Source organism: Alosa alosa, chromosome 14 (genome assembly GCF_017589495.1).
Source record: "Alosa alosa isolate M-15738 ecotype Scorff River chromosome 14, AALO_Geno_1.1, whole genome shotgun sequence".
NCBI lineage: Eukaryota > Metazoa > Chordata > Actinopteri > Clupeiformes > Clupeidae > Alosa > Alosa alosa.
Window position 1 is genome coordinate 7,726,284 of NC_063202.1, and position 14,189 is coordinate 7,740,472.

At 40.9% G+C, this 14,189-nt stretch overlaps 1 protein-coding gene across 2 annotated transcripts in view; it reads left to right on the forward strand.

Moving 5' to 3' along the window:
• slc12a4 (solute carrier family 12 member 4) overlaps nucleotides 1-14,105 on the forward strand; it is a 28,908-nt gene extending 14,803 nt beyond the window's left edge. Inside the window, exons 4-24 of one of the 2 annotated variants that reach the window (XM_048262991.1) lie at nucleotides 2,099-2,245; nucleotides 2,958-3,012; nucleotides 3,150-3,280; nucleotides 3,408-3,649; nucleotides 3,929-4,146; nucleotides 6,152-6,316; nucleotides 6,475-6,573; nucleotides 7,599-7,656; nucleotides 7,991-8,165; nucleotides 8,396-8,514; nucleotides 8,824-8,922; nucleotides 9,221-9,340; nucleotides 9,449-9,553; nucleotides 10,124-10,292; nucleotides 10,424-10,619; nucleotides 10,969-11,138; nucleotides 11,396-11,527; nucleotides 11,663-11,770; nucleotides 11,890-12,077; nucleotides 12,306-12,439; nucleotides 12,973-14,104. In XM_048262991.1, the coding sequence (XP_048118948.1) occupies nucleotides 2,099-2,245; nucleotides 2,958-3,012; nucleotides 3,150-3,280; nucleotides 3,408-3,649; nucleotides 3,929-4,146; nucleotides 6,152-6,316; nucleotides 6,475-6,573; nucleotides 7,599-7,656; nucleotides 7,991-8,165; nucleotides 8,396-8,514; nucleotides 8,824-8,922; nucleotides 9,221-9,340; nucleotides 9,449-9,553; nucleotides 10,124-10,292; nucleotides 10,424-10,619; nucleotides 10,969-11,138; nucleotides 11,396-11,527; nucleotides 11,663-11,770; nucleotides 11,890-12,077; nucleotides 12,306-12,439; nucleotides 12,973-13,064 (2,922 nt within the window). In that variant the 3' untranslated portion in view covers nucleotides 13,065-14,104. Of the gene's footprint in view, nucleotides 1-2,098; nucleotides 2,246-2,957; nucleotides 3,013-3,149; nucleotides 3,281-3,407; nucleotides 3,650-3,928; nucleotides 4,147-6,151; nucleotides 6,317-6,474; nucleotides 6,574-7,598; nucleotides 7,657-7,990; nucleotides 8,166-8,395; nucleotides 8,515-8,823; nucleotides 8,923-9,220; nucleotides 9,341-9,448; nucleotides 9,554-10,123; nucleotides 10,293-10,423; nucleotides 10,620-10,968; nucleotides 11,139-11,395; nucleotides 11,528-11,662; nucleotides 11,771-11,889; nucleotides 12,078-12,305; nucleotides 12,440-12,972 lie in introns of both variants that reach the window. The other variant, XM_048262992.1, reaches the window with a different exon arrangement.
• The last annotated feature ends 84 nt before the right edge of the window (nucleotides 14,106-14,189 follow it).

Here is a 14,189-nt window from a genome sequence, read left to right on the forward strand (position 1 = left end):
ATAAGATGGATTAGTACATATTAATGAGCTATAAAAGGTTTTTCATTACCAAGGTGTCACATAAGAAACATTTCATAATGGGTAAAAAGCAAAGAGCTCTTCCAAGACCTTTGCAACATTATTGTTGCAAAACATATCAGTGGAACTGGTTACAGATGCATTTCAAAACTTAAGAATCATCCAGTAAGCAGTATTGGAGCCATTATCTGCAAGTGGAAGGAACATCACTGCATCATCAATCGGCCATGCACAGGATCTCCCCTGACAAGATTTCTGACCAGGAAGTCAGAAGGATAGTCAGAAGTGTAGCCTGAAGTGTAGAAGAGCCAAGGACCACTTGGAGAAAGCTCCAGAAAGACTTGGAGGCAGCAGGTTCAATTGTTACAGAGAAAATCATAGGTAATGCACTCCACCGCCATGGCCTCTATGCACGCTCACGCCGCATGACTCTATTACTGAAGAAAAACATGTCGAAACACGTTGAAAGTTTGCTACACAACAAAAAAGTATTTAAGAAATTTCAGTAGGCGTGTTCAATACTTTTTACCTGTGGAATTCCACTTTTTTACTCATAACTCTACTTATGGACATTCATGTTTGGATTTTTTTAATATGTGTGGATTATCTAAGTTAATACTAATGTCTGGAGAAAATGTCATGTGAATAGCCACACTGGAAGTATACTTACTGAAAAAAATGTTGACGTGTTCAATACTTATTTTCCCTGCTGTATATATATATATTTTTTTTTAAAAGTGGTTACTTAATGGTAATTTTGATTTGCCTCAAACATTAACTCCTATGAACAGACATCAGAAAGTTATTTGAACGAATCAGAGACAGGAAAGCAGTAAGCAAGGATGAGACAGAGGTAAGACCTGACTGTAGATGATTAACAAGTGATTAACAAGTAAGCTATCCGGCCTGCTGTGGGTCTGGCAAAAGTAAGTCTGAAATTATTCATGGCTGATTTATAGTTGACTTGAGTCAGGGTTTGTAAAGGGCTGAGCAAGGGAAGTTCAAAAATGTACCACACACTGTATAGCACATTCCATGCATGCATTTAAGAATTCAGAGTTATGTGTCTAGCTACGACCCTAGTTAGACATCAGTACACGATAAGTGATCATGCCCTACATTTGCAAATAACTAATGCTTCCATTGGGGTCAGTTCTCTCTAAGCATGAATGACCCAGATGCCACTAATCAATGCTCCTGATCAATGGCACACACTCATGGAGCCATCTGTGGTGCAAGCCTCAACCAACCTCTAAGTTTTGTTTTTTTTACATAAAAAAGATTACATACAAGACTAATACACTTGCAAATCTCCTTGCAGTGTTTCCCAGAGAATTGAATTCCATTTGTGGTGGCTGGTTTGCAGAATTAACTTGAATGCAACAGTTTTTAACAAATTAGCACAGCGTGGTTATGATGCTAACCAGATTTAAGCACAATTTAGTACAACCTGGAAAATCATTGTGTGGTGTTCAATGTTGATATTGTGGTGGGCCGCCACAAATAAGTCAATGTATGGGAAACACTGCCTTGGTAGAGGAATACAGTGGCTTACATGGTGTGAATGTGCTTCACATGTAGCATTTCCCTTCAGTTTTGCAAGTCAGTTATTATTGGATGGTTTTCTATATTGGATGGTTTGTATTTAGGGATGGGCATCGTTAAGAAATTATCGATATCGATGCCATTGTCGAGTCTGCTTATCGATGCGATTCCTTATCGATTTCCATATCGATTCCTGTACCATTTGCTGAACACTTACAGGATGGCTTTGAGAGTTGTTGGCTTTGAATGTTTAATTTAAAGTGATTTTAGAGAATGAATATCAAGTGTGCAAGATCAATACAGAAGTTGAATGCTTTAAAATTTCTGAAAAAGTAGACATTTCTAAAACAAAGCTTTGTATTGGAATCGTTAGTGGAATCGTTAACATGTGGGTTTGTACGATTCCGATGGATCGGAACGTTTGGAACCGGTTCCTAACCGATACCTGGAACCGATTCCCAAGCCTATTTGTATTATTGTCAGTGCATTAGCATAGGCCTAGTGACATGACTCTGTTTTATTCCTGTGTCTTTAGTCACCAAATATGGGCACGCTGATGGGTGTCTACCTGCCCTGTCTACAAAACATCTTTGGTGTCATCCTCTTCCTCCGACTCACCTGGATTGTGGGCATGGCTGGAGTTGTACAGTCCTTCCTCATAGTTCTCATGTGCTGTGCATGTGTAAGTCTATTACTGGAACTCCGAGGACATTTGTGTTGCTAAATCAATTTCAACACGTCACTGTCCTCATGAGACCATTAACGTCAGTAAATCTGTTTCTAGAATAAAAACACAAATACTCTGTACACATGTCTTATGTTTGTCAACAAACATGATACTGACGGACATAATTAATTAAAGCTGCAGTTAAGCTATTTACGAAAATATAACTTCTTTTTAGGGTGTTACATTGGCATCTACATCAGCCTGAGAAAAACATCCTCTCTCACAGTAGCAAGTCCCCTAGCCTACACTTGATGGCAGGAAATGGCACAGACTTAAGCAATTCACTTCCCAGACAGCAAAATAGTTGCAGATAGATAACTTGTCGTGCATATGAAAAAAAAGCATAAAATGTTATTGACGAATGATGGTTTAGGCCTTATGAACAAGAGTGGACACAACAGGCCAACTCTTTTCAGAGTGCCTCAATAGCCCATGTGCTGATCTGTGACAACTGACAGACACAGCTTCCTCACCTTTCTCTTTACCTATCCCATTTCCCTTAGCTATCCAGGAAGTTTGAATTGTAGCCCAACACAAAACGCCATTATAATACTTATTTAAGTAGGCTAAAGATATGATAAATGTTTTTTTTATTATTATTATTCCATGTCTATCAGCTACAGGCCTGTTATTTTAATGTTTGTTTGTTTGTTTTTTCATCTTACAGACAATGCTCACTGCTATATCTATGAGCGCAATTGCTACTAATGGAGTTGTGCCAGGTAAGCTTAAGGGTTAAAACTCCCTTTTAAGAATCTGTCAGTTGTACTGACCACTATACAGTTTGGTGTCTGGAGAAGCTGGAGTGGTCCTTCACCCTTCTCATGATATAGACCTGCCTGTTGCTTTGTTCTTCTAGCTGGTGGGGCATATTTTATGATTTCCCGCTCTCTGGGCCCAGAGTTTGGAGGTGCTGTGGGACTCTGTTTTTACCTGGGAACGACATTTGCAGCAGCTATGTACATATTAGGAGCAATTGAAATATTTCTGGTAAGTCAGTAGTGTTTATGTTTTAAACCTATGTTTTACTAGGCTACTGATTTTTAATAATTTCATTTAACCTTTTGTTTTCCATGTATGTCGCATAATGTACTTGTATTGTGTTCCTGTTCCATAGAAATACCTGGTACCGCAGTCAGCAATATTTCACTCTACCGATATGCACGGAGCAGATGGGGCCATGCTCAACAACATGCGGGTCTATGGCACTATATGCCTCAGTATGATGGCACTTGTCGTATTTGTGGGGGTTAAGTACGTCAACAAGCTGGCCTCCCTCTTCCTGGCCTGCGTGCTCATCTCCATCGTGTCCATCTATGTTGGAGCTGTGATGTCCAGCTTCAACCCACCAGACTTTTCGTAAGTTAAGACAGAGAGTAAAGGGCAGCAGTCCACAAAAGAACAACATCATTTATTTCTTTTCAGGTTCATTCATTAATTACGGGTAGAATGGAAGACACGACACACCGCTACAATGATTCCAGTCCACTATATAATTTCCTCACATTAATATTCCAGAGGGCATTCATGATGGCATTCATGTATGTTCTCTGGCCTTGTTTGTGCTTGTGCTTGACAGTGGTCAGGACATTGGTCGTCATTGGCCTTTTCCTGTTTACTCTAACACTTAACATGCAGGATTTGTATGCTGGGAAACCGGACACTGGTGAGGGATCTCTTTGACACGTGCGGGAAGACCGTTGTGGAGGGCAACAACACCGTACCAAGCCAACTGTGGAGAATGTTCTGCGGCTCAGGAAATGCTACTAGCCTCCACTGTGACGATGAGTACTTCAACCAGAACAATGTTACTGAAATACAGGGAATTCCTGGCTTGTCCAGTGGTGTAATTAGCGGTAAGAATCATTCAGTTGTGGATAGAGTACTGTAATTGGTGCAATGCCACATGTATTTTTAAAATGTGATATGTTACTTTTATATATATATAAGTATATATACTCTTTTGATCCTGTGTGGGAAGTTTGGTCTCTGCATTTATCCCAATCCATGAATTAGGGAGCAGTGAGGGGTTAGGTGCCTTGCTCAAGGGCACTTCAGCCGTGGATGTGGGCATGGGAGTGCAGTGCTCGAATTACGTGGGAGCCAGAGGGAGCCGAGCTCCCTTAGAGTGAGGACTGGCTCCTATAAAAACAACAAAGTCAAAAATCTGAGGGGGTCTCTTATATCTGAAGGTGTCTGGCATTGTAATTTAATCTTAAACAACGCTCATTATCCATCCCTGAACGATCTCTTACCAGTAGGCTAGGCCAGGGGTTCCCAAACAAGGCCCCCCAAATACCACTAGATTCTGGCCAAGGACCCCCTTATTAAACCCATCGACAATACTATGGCAAATGTAAAAATACATTAAGCTAATCCTAATAATTATTTTAGCCACAAACACTTCACGATGGAGCATACAGTGCGTAAAAATTTTATTTGGGGCTTTCTGCTATATGAGAGCTATCACGACTATTATTCCCAGTCATTATCATGGAAAATATAATGTTCACATATGCGTCACATTATTATAATGGCATTGTATAACAACCCTCATAGTAAAAGGTATATTTGACATTTTTCAAATGTATTTATGTGTTGCTTTTGTTTTTTCCTCCAACTTGCTGAGACCCCCCTGGCACCCTCTCGCGGCCCCCACTTTGAAAACCACTGGGCTAGGCTACGTTAAATTAAAATATAGGCTACTACTGGACGTAGACCTACCCTACGCTCTTGAACGCAGCATGACTGCACTATACCATCACACCACTATAGCCTATGAGAAAACCGCATAGCCTAATATCGATTTGACAGCACTCGCAAGTCCGAAGAAGTCACCCTGCTTTGATGCGAGTGTTTTGTCTATTTACATAGGCGGTCATTGGGCTGAAAAAGTCCTGTTTGCTGTTGAACTTGCGCTTCGCCTCTTCTGTGTTTATTGACAAAAATGAAATTATGGCCCATAATACAGCCTACTTCAATGATTGTGTGAATTGATCTGCAACTATCCTCTGCCATTCAAGCTCCGGAAAGTTCCCAGACATTTTGAAACACCTGTTAGCAATCTCTGATGGCGGAATATTCAATGGCTACCCAATGGCTACATCTCATCACGCAGTGCAAATTCCAAAATTGTTCGTCTATTTATTTCCACGGTTCAACACACGAGACGACTGAACACCCCGGTGTTGATATCACTATGTGTACATTAGCCTATAATACTAGAACATAGTTTGGCTGCAATGGCTTTATTCATTTCTGCCAGTTAGTGCATTTTCCCTGTGTATAAGTTAAAGACTACATGCATTATTGTGTTTTAATTTAGCCTATCTGAGACGGTGGTATGGTTCAAATGAGTTACGTTGTTAAATTGAGAATGACACTCAGACTAAACTAAGTTTAGTCTATTTTTTTGTATTGTGAAATTGAAATGAAATATGGACTATTGCAATCAATAATATGTTGAAATTAATTAAAAGGAATCAATTTCTATCAAATCTGTCAAGTTATAGCCAAGGCCTACCGTGCGCATAGCCTACTGCGCAAAAGCGCCACTCGCGCCTAGGCTTTTAATTTTATTGTATCGCCTTTAGGCTATGTAGCCTACTGGATGTGCCAACTTTTTATGAGAGAGAGACCCCCTTAAAGACAAAAATATAATTCGAGCCCTGGGGAGACCAGTGCTCAACCACTTCCCCCGCCCACATTTTTCTATGGGTCGGGGATCAAACCGGCAACACTTCGGGTACAAGCCCGAAGCCCTAACCAGTAGGCCACGGCTGTCCTGGTATGTGGCAAAATACTGTGTTGATACAATTGCTCCAATAATTGTTTGGTATTTTTGCTCTGCCTTTCCGATAGACAACATGTGGTCTAACTACCTTGATAAGGGGCAGATCCTGGAGAAAGTTGGTCTGGCCTCGGTGGATGTGCACGGCTCCATGGAGAACTTTGGCCTGTATGTGTCTGCTGATATAGCCACCTCATTCACCCTCCTAGTGGGGATATTCTTCCCATCATCCACTGGTAAAAAGACAACTTTCCACAACCACGTTGTCCATCTGTTCAAGATTAAGTTTATGCCCTGTTATGCATAATTTTGACGTTACTGTGGAACATTATTATGGGGGTGCTAAAATGTTCCACATTCCCATGTCATTCATGAATCCTTATTTGTGCTGCAGGTATTATGGCAGGCTCCAACAGATCTGGAGATCTCAAAGATGCACAAAGGTCCATACCAGTGGGAACCATTCTGGCAATAGCAACCACATCCCTTGTCTGTATCCTTCAATAAGTCCATTATTTTTTAGTGAGTGACCTACTATGGAATTCTGGTATAATGCCAAAGTTAACATCGGTGGACACAATCAGGGTAGGCCTAAGCATTCCGTTTCTAAACTGGACTGTCCCTATCTGAACATAGAGATGTGTTAAATACATCATGTTATTTTCAATACATTCATTTTAAGAGTGTACATCCATTGAAAAGGATCTGGTCATTAACAATTCTTATGTGTACTTCCAATGTTTGTTGGACATTGGGCATTTAAGAAATTTTGTTTTTTTTGCCATCAGTATAAGGTTTGATATTAACAATATTTGTAGTGTTTATTATGGTTCCTTGAGCACATGAAACTTGGTGGGCCACACTAGGCTGATAAGGAATAGAAGCGTTTCATTCAATCTTTAAATGCCAAATTTTGAGCACAATGGACACACACTGTCCATTAGGGGGTGCTATAACTGGCATAATTCAATAGCTGCTCAGACCCCTATGATCGCAGTTTCTGAGTGTGAGCATGTGTATTTGTACATTGAATCAATTTCAGAGCAGCATCATGGGCAGATATTTCCACCCACATGCACACACACACACACACACACACACAGCAACATGCATGCACAAACAGATATTTTAGTGAGGTAATGCACTTACATTTTAAAATTTGAACATTTTGTGAAATGAACAAGTATACATAAGCAAGTAGCTGATTCAACAATTATTCAACCAGATTTCAACAACTATTGAGCAATCAATGGGAGGACATTTAAATAAGACTGCCGGTTTACCAGGAGTTGCAGAAGCAGGGGATGGATAGAAGTTGAAAAGTGGATTTATTTTTTGGATTTTAGCAGCTTGTCATATCATGTAATGCTATATGGTACATCTAGTTCCTGAAGCAGCATAAGCCAAGTCTCTACAGCTGCAGCTAAAGTTTTGTGTTTCACTTTGGTGAAAGTCAGTTTGATGTTGAAATGATAATGTATTGATTTGAAATATTACCCTTAACTGTTGGTTCCACAGATATGACTTCGGTGGTCTTGTTTGGTGGGTGTATAGAGGGTGCGGTCCTAAGAGACAAGTAAGGAGACTGTGGATTATACTCTCAGCACAGTGCAATGCATCATTAGCTCAATTTACAACGCTTTTAAATCCTTTGAATGGCTACTGTAGGGTCGGATTTCAAGCATATTTTACGGATTAAGCCTCATCCTAGACTAAAAGAAAACTTCATTCTCCATGGAAAAAGCTTTTAGTCTAGGACAGATCCTGGCCAGTAATTGGTTATTTATTTATTTATTTATTTATTTATTTATTTATTTATTTATTTATTTACTATTTATTTCCTAGTCAGTGTGGTTGTTGTACAGTTTCCTGATTGTGTTCCAGTCACTGAGTTGAACTGAACGCTGCAGGTTTGGGGACGCTGTCAGTAAGAACCTGGTGGTGGGCACCCTCTCCTGGCCCTCGCCCTGGGTCATTGTGGTCGGCTCCTTCTTCTCCACGGTGGGAGCTGGGCTGCAGTCCCTGACCGGGGCTCCTCGGCTGCTGCAGGCCATTGCTAAGGACAACATCATCCCTTTTCTCAGGGTAGGGTTCTGTAACCTGCTACAAGTAGATCTAGTTTTTAATTCCGCCTTGGTCATGCTGGGCAAGTCCTGGTCAGCAATAAGCACATTGTGTGCAACAGGAAGTAAAAAAAAAAAAAACAGCAGTACATCAGATATGCATGGTTGCATTTGCATTTCCACATGCAAAGTTTGGCTAAGAATAAACGTTATGGCAATGCTCAGTCAACACGTTTTGTGGTTTCCTTTTAGGTGTTTGGACACAGCAAGGCCAATGGGGAACCCACGTGGGCCCTGCTGTTGACTGGCCTCATTGCTGAACTGGGTATTCTCATCGCCTCGTTGGATATGGTGGCGCCTATTCTCTCAATGTGAGACCACAGTCGAACCCGTATACATGTGGCTTATAACTCATTAAGTACACTCCCTCATGGAAGGTTCTTTAATGGTACTGGCATCTTGCTTATGGCAGTTATCTGATATGAATTTATCAGAAATCAGACTAATTATTGGAACACATTTCAGCTTTTGGGTGGTACACTCCATTTGCAACCAGTCTCTTTCACCCTAATTTCACAAGATGTTAAAATGCTGAAACTAGAAGTAACATTGTATAGGGGTGAGTTTACCCATAAAAGGTACACATGTGTACAATGTTAATGTTTTAATTTGCCCAACAGGTTCTTCCTGATGTGTTACCTGTTTGTGAACTTAGCCTGTGCAGTGCAAACACTACTCCGAACTCCAAACTGGAGGCCAAGGTTCAAATATTACCACTGGTGAGTCATCAGATTAGTCCCTGCTAGTTAGTTATAATTACCCTTCCTGCGATAGGTGTGTCCTGTCAGCGAATTAATATTTTTTAATGTCAATCCTACTATTACCTAAGTGTCCTTTCCAAGGAAATCTAAGGCGGAGACACTACCTGTTAAATTACTTGGAAAAGTACACCGTAGATAAACATTATGACATCATAGCATAAAGGGATATAGACATTATGCCAAACTGTAATGAACCCTATTATTGGAAGAGTAATGGTCTTTTAAGAGTAATGTTCTGAGCGTGTTCTGCTTTTAGGGCTCTCTCTTTTCTGGGGATGAGCATGTGTTTGGCTTTGATGTTCATCTCTTCCTGGTACTACGCCATTGTGGCTATGGGAATAGCTGGAATGATATACAAGTACATTGAGTATCAAGGGTGAGTTCAGATTCTTATCTTGTTGTTTACATGCATGATTTATGCTATTTTGATTAAAGGAGTGTGTTGTATAAAACCTCTCTCTTTCTCTCCCTCTCTCTTTCTAAGAGCTGAGAAGGAGTGGGGGGATGGGATAAGGGGATTATCTTTGAGTGCTGCTCGCTACGCCCTCCTACGCCTTGAGGCAGGACCACCTCATACCAAAAACTGGAGGTCGGTATCCTCTAGACTGCCGAAAACAGACCTACGAAACAAAACAAACCAAACCAAAACAAAAACAGCAAGGCCTCCCAGAAAGCATGGACCACTGCCAAATGCTGTATCTTATCATGTAAAAGTCAAACTAAATTTGCCAAGCCATCAGAGTTGCTCAAAGTGTTCTTATCTTTCTTGTAAATCAGGCCTGTAGTTGTAATAGTAATCCTGCACAAAACCAACGAACAAACAAAGTGCAAAGTGAAAACATAACCTCCTTGGGTGGGTAGGAGTTTCAAATATACACAGGAGAGATGTGAGATTCAATTCCTAGTGCTAGAGGTAAGGAATTCACACAGCGGCAAATCAATTAGCCTATTTACTGTCAAAAACAAAATCACCAACAAAAAGCAACCTTTGTGGCCAAAAAAACCTCTCAAACAGAGCAGGCTGTGAGAGCATATCACTAGGGTTATCAAATAGTGCTGTAAGGGTTCAAGCAGTGAAAGCAACAACAGTGTTCTGCCAAAGCATACATGAAATATTACATGAAATTTTAGATATTTTTTTATCGTTCAATTCCCTCAGGCCTCAGCTGCTGGTGCTCTTGAAGTTAGATGAGGACCTACACGTGAAGTATCCCAGACTGCTGACCTTCGCCTCCCAGCTGAAGGCTGGGAAAGGCCTGACCATAGTTGGGTCTGTCATTCAGGGCAACTTCCTTGACAGCTATGGTGAAACACAAGCAGCTGAACAGGTACCACTACTAGAAGTCATATTTTTGGTCTCAGAGTGACCCATAGTTATATTCTTCAATGCACATGCTACAGTTTTAACTACAAACTGAAATTGTAAATTTCACATAACTTTTTTTTTTTTTTTCTTCAGGCGATTAAAAACATGATGGAGATTGAGAGGGTGAAAGGTTTCTGTCAGGCCGTGGTGACGTCAAAAGTACGAGAGGGCATTGCCCATCTCATCCAGTCGTGTGGTCTGGGCGGGATGAAGCACAACACCGTGGTTATGGGCTGGCCATACGGCTGGAGACAGAGTGAGGACCCTCGGGCCTGGAAGACCTTCATCAGTGAGTGCAGTCTGTAAAATTATTAGTTACAATGATGATGATGATTGGTGAAACATGTATAGTAAAGCACCTAAACATCTGAAGCAACAAACAATAAAATATTTGATAGATTACATTATACAAACATTGATGGATTGCATTATTACTTGTTATTACAAACAAGCTATTCCCATTTCTTCTGTATGCTCTTTGTGTGTGTGTGTGTGTGTGTGTGTGTGTGTGTGTCTGTGTTTTGATATGTCTGTTGATATATTCATGCTGTAATGATACAAAAGGAGAGCTTCGAAAAGTCACTGTTTATAGTTTGGTACACTGCATCTCTGATGAGTTTGGCTTGTGGTCATTGCAGATACGGTCAGGTGCATAACAGCGGCTCACCTGGCCCTCATGGTGCCAAAGAATGTGTCCTTCTACCCCAGCAACCACGAGCGCTTCATTGATGGCCATATTGACGTCTGGTGGATTGTCCATGACGGTGGCATGCTCATGTTGCTTCCCTTCCTCCTTAAACAGCACAAGGTGAGAGGGTGTTGTCTTCTTATAATCACTGTCTATGGTAAAGCATCTAAGAGAACTAAAGTGACAATATGCAGGATTTGTACCATTGTCATTCATATAAATTCAGTTAACTTTGGAAATTTTTTATTTTCAATTATCCATGTGCGGTGTCAAAATGATCAAAATGAACATAGAAACTTTGAAAATCAAGGAATCTCTAGACACAGACTGATTAAGTCAATAATAACACCTCTCATTTACTCTCACTTACTCTAAAGGTTTGGCGGAAGTGTAAAATGCGCATCTTCACAGTGGCCCAGATGGACGACAACAGCATTCAGATGAAGAAAGACCTGGCCACCTTCCTCTACCAGCTAAGGATAGAGGCTGAAGTAGAGGTGGTGGAAATGGTAGGCTCCAGTATCCACCCCATCTCTGTGTACTAATGCTAATAGATATATTTCCTTAAACATCCTTAATGTGAATTCATCAAAGTAACATCTTGTGATTATCATGTATAAACCCCACTCCTCACCCCTCCCCAGCACGACAGTGATATCTCTGCGTACACATATGAGCGGACTCTGATGATGGAGCAGAGGTCTCAGATGTTGAGACAGATGAGGTTGTCCAACACAGAGAGAGAGAGAGAGGTAAATGCCTCCAGGACCATCCGCAATTACCTATTGGCCTTTCGAATATAACAAGGGTTTCCATTTGCGGCTCTGAAAATATTTTAGCCTCACTGCATGTCTGTGAAACATTCTCCCAGGCCCAGCTGGTGAAGGACCGGCACTCCATGATCCGCATGGGCAGCCTGTACTCAGACGAGGAGGAGGACGTGCCGGAGCCCGTCCCTGATAAAATCCAGATGACCTGGACGATGGAAAAGTGTGAGGCCGAGAGGAGGAACCGGACCAATGCTCCAGAGAACTTCAGAGAGCTCATCAGTATCAAACCGTATGTACAACGAGCCGTAACTTCAGGCATCTCAGACACATCTCTTTTAACCTTGTCGCTCTAATGCTTTCTCTCACTCTGTTTTTGCTGTTGTGCAAGCAGAGAGTGGGTCGGTCTGTAAGTCAGCCTGCAAGCATTTTGCTGCTTGTTTATTGAAGACAACTGAAATTAACACCGATGGTGTCTTAGATGCATTTGTGTTGACTTGAGTTTATTTGCATTTTTTAGGGATCAGTCTAATGTACGAAGAATGCACACAGCTGTTAAGCTCAATGAAGTCATCGTAAACAGATCACATGATGCAAGGCTGGTGTTGCTCAACATGCCTGGTCCTCCTCGCAACACAGACGGGGATGAAAACTGTATCCTTTACTCACATGGGAGAAATATGTCATCACTGTCATAGTTAACATGTATCTGAATGACAGAAAACCTTTAATCTGGTTGAGTGTTGTAGTTAGGGCAGTCGTGGCCTACTGGTTAGGGCTTCGGGCTTGGAACCGAAGGGTTGCCGGTTTGATCCCCGACCAGTGGGAACGGCTGAAGTGCCCTTGAGCAAGGCACCTAACCCCTCACTGCTCCCCGAGCGCCGCTGTAGCAAGGCAGCTCACTGCTCCGGGTTAGTGTGTGCTTCACCTCACTGTGTGTTCACTAATTCACAGATGGGATAAATGCAGAGACCAAATTTCTTGTATATGCAAGTATACTTGGCCTAGAAACCAGATTTACATTACAGAGTTGGAACCAGTAAAGAAGAGGTTCTGCTTGTGCTTATATGCCTGAGTGACTAGCATATGGTACTTTTTTGGGAATAGAATTGGCACATGGACAGACACCATATGGTTCTTATGCCAGACTTCCTGTTTTGCATTATGTGTCCTTAACTGCTCCTCAGACATGGAGTTCCTGGAAGTCTTGACAGAGGGTCTCGAAAGAGTTCTGTTGGTGAGAGGAGGGGGTCGAGAGGTCATCACTATCTACTCATGATTGATCATGGTTGGATCTACTCCAACACCCAGACACAATAAACGCAGCGACTGGTTCAGTTTGGCTGATGCTCTGTGTAAACACACAGAAAGATGATTGAAAAATATGGGCTTGGCACTTTGACAGAATGTATTTCCCCCAAATAGGATGCTTATATAATCTTGCAACATTTTTCAGCAGCATGTCAAGTTGGGACTGCTCCAAAACCTTTGCCAAAACCTTTGACAGTGCCATAACAGAACTGTATATACTCCCACGTCCCACCACTGAACAATCATTGGAATAACTATCAGGACTGTTATTGGACTATTATTATCAGGAAGTCTTTTTTGTTGCTTGTAACTGACATGACAACATTTGGAACAAACATGGTGCATTGAGCATGATGAAAAAGTCGTGAAACCTGCTGACTAAGACACTTAGTCAAATGTTAGACAACAAATTAGCAAATGTTTGATATGATTGTGGCCCTATAGAAGCAATATCCATGTGAAGGCTCACGTCCAGCTAACATTCCTCTAGGTTTCGAGTGTTGAGCATGTTACACTGCCTTTGCAAACAAAAGTGCCAAACGTTGGTTTGTCTTCGAGTTTGGAAAAATAATTTATTTTCTTATTTATTTTGTTTTGTAACACCCCCATTGGGATCAAGTATTAGGTTGTAGATAGTTAACTGAAGTGGGGTTCGCTGCTTGGATTGCCGTTAAAAATTGTAAATGCAGGAATTTGTAATAGAGTAATGGAACATTTGAAAGAGCAAGTAATTTATGACTTTTGTACATTATATTTGCTTTGTATTTCTGAATGAACGCTTTTCAGTCTGTAAATGTGTACTGATAATCCTATGAGATAGTTTGTAAATTCATGTACAATACTCAATAGGACCTGCGCCAGAATATTATACTATAAATAATACTATTTATAAAATAAAGTATTTTGCTTGTAGAAACAAAAACATTATTCAGCTATGAAGTCTGATGTTTAAATAATAAACACTGAATAAAGACAAAAAAAAAAAAAAAAAAATACATATGACCATTTATGACCACCATCCTTTGTCTGCCACTCAGCAGTGAAGATAATAAAGTACATTAAAAAATCAATTCATATATTACACTGATTAGTG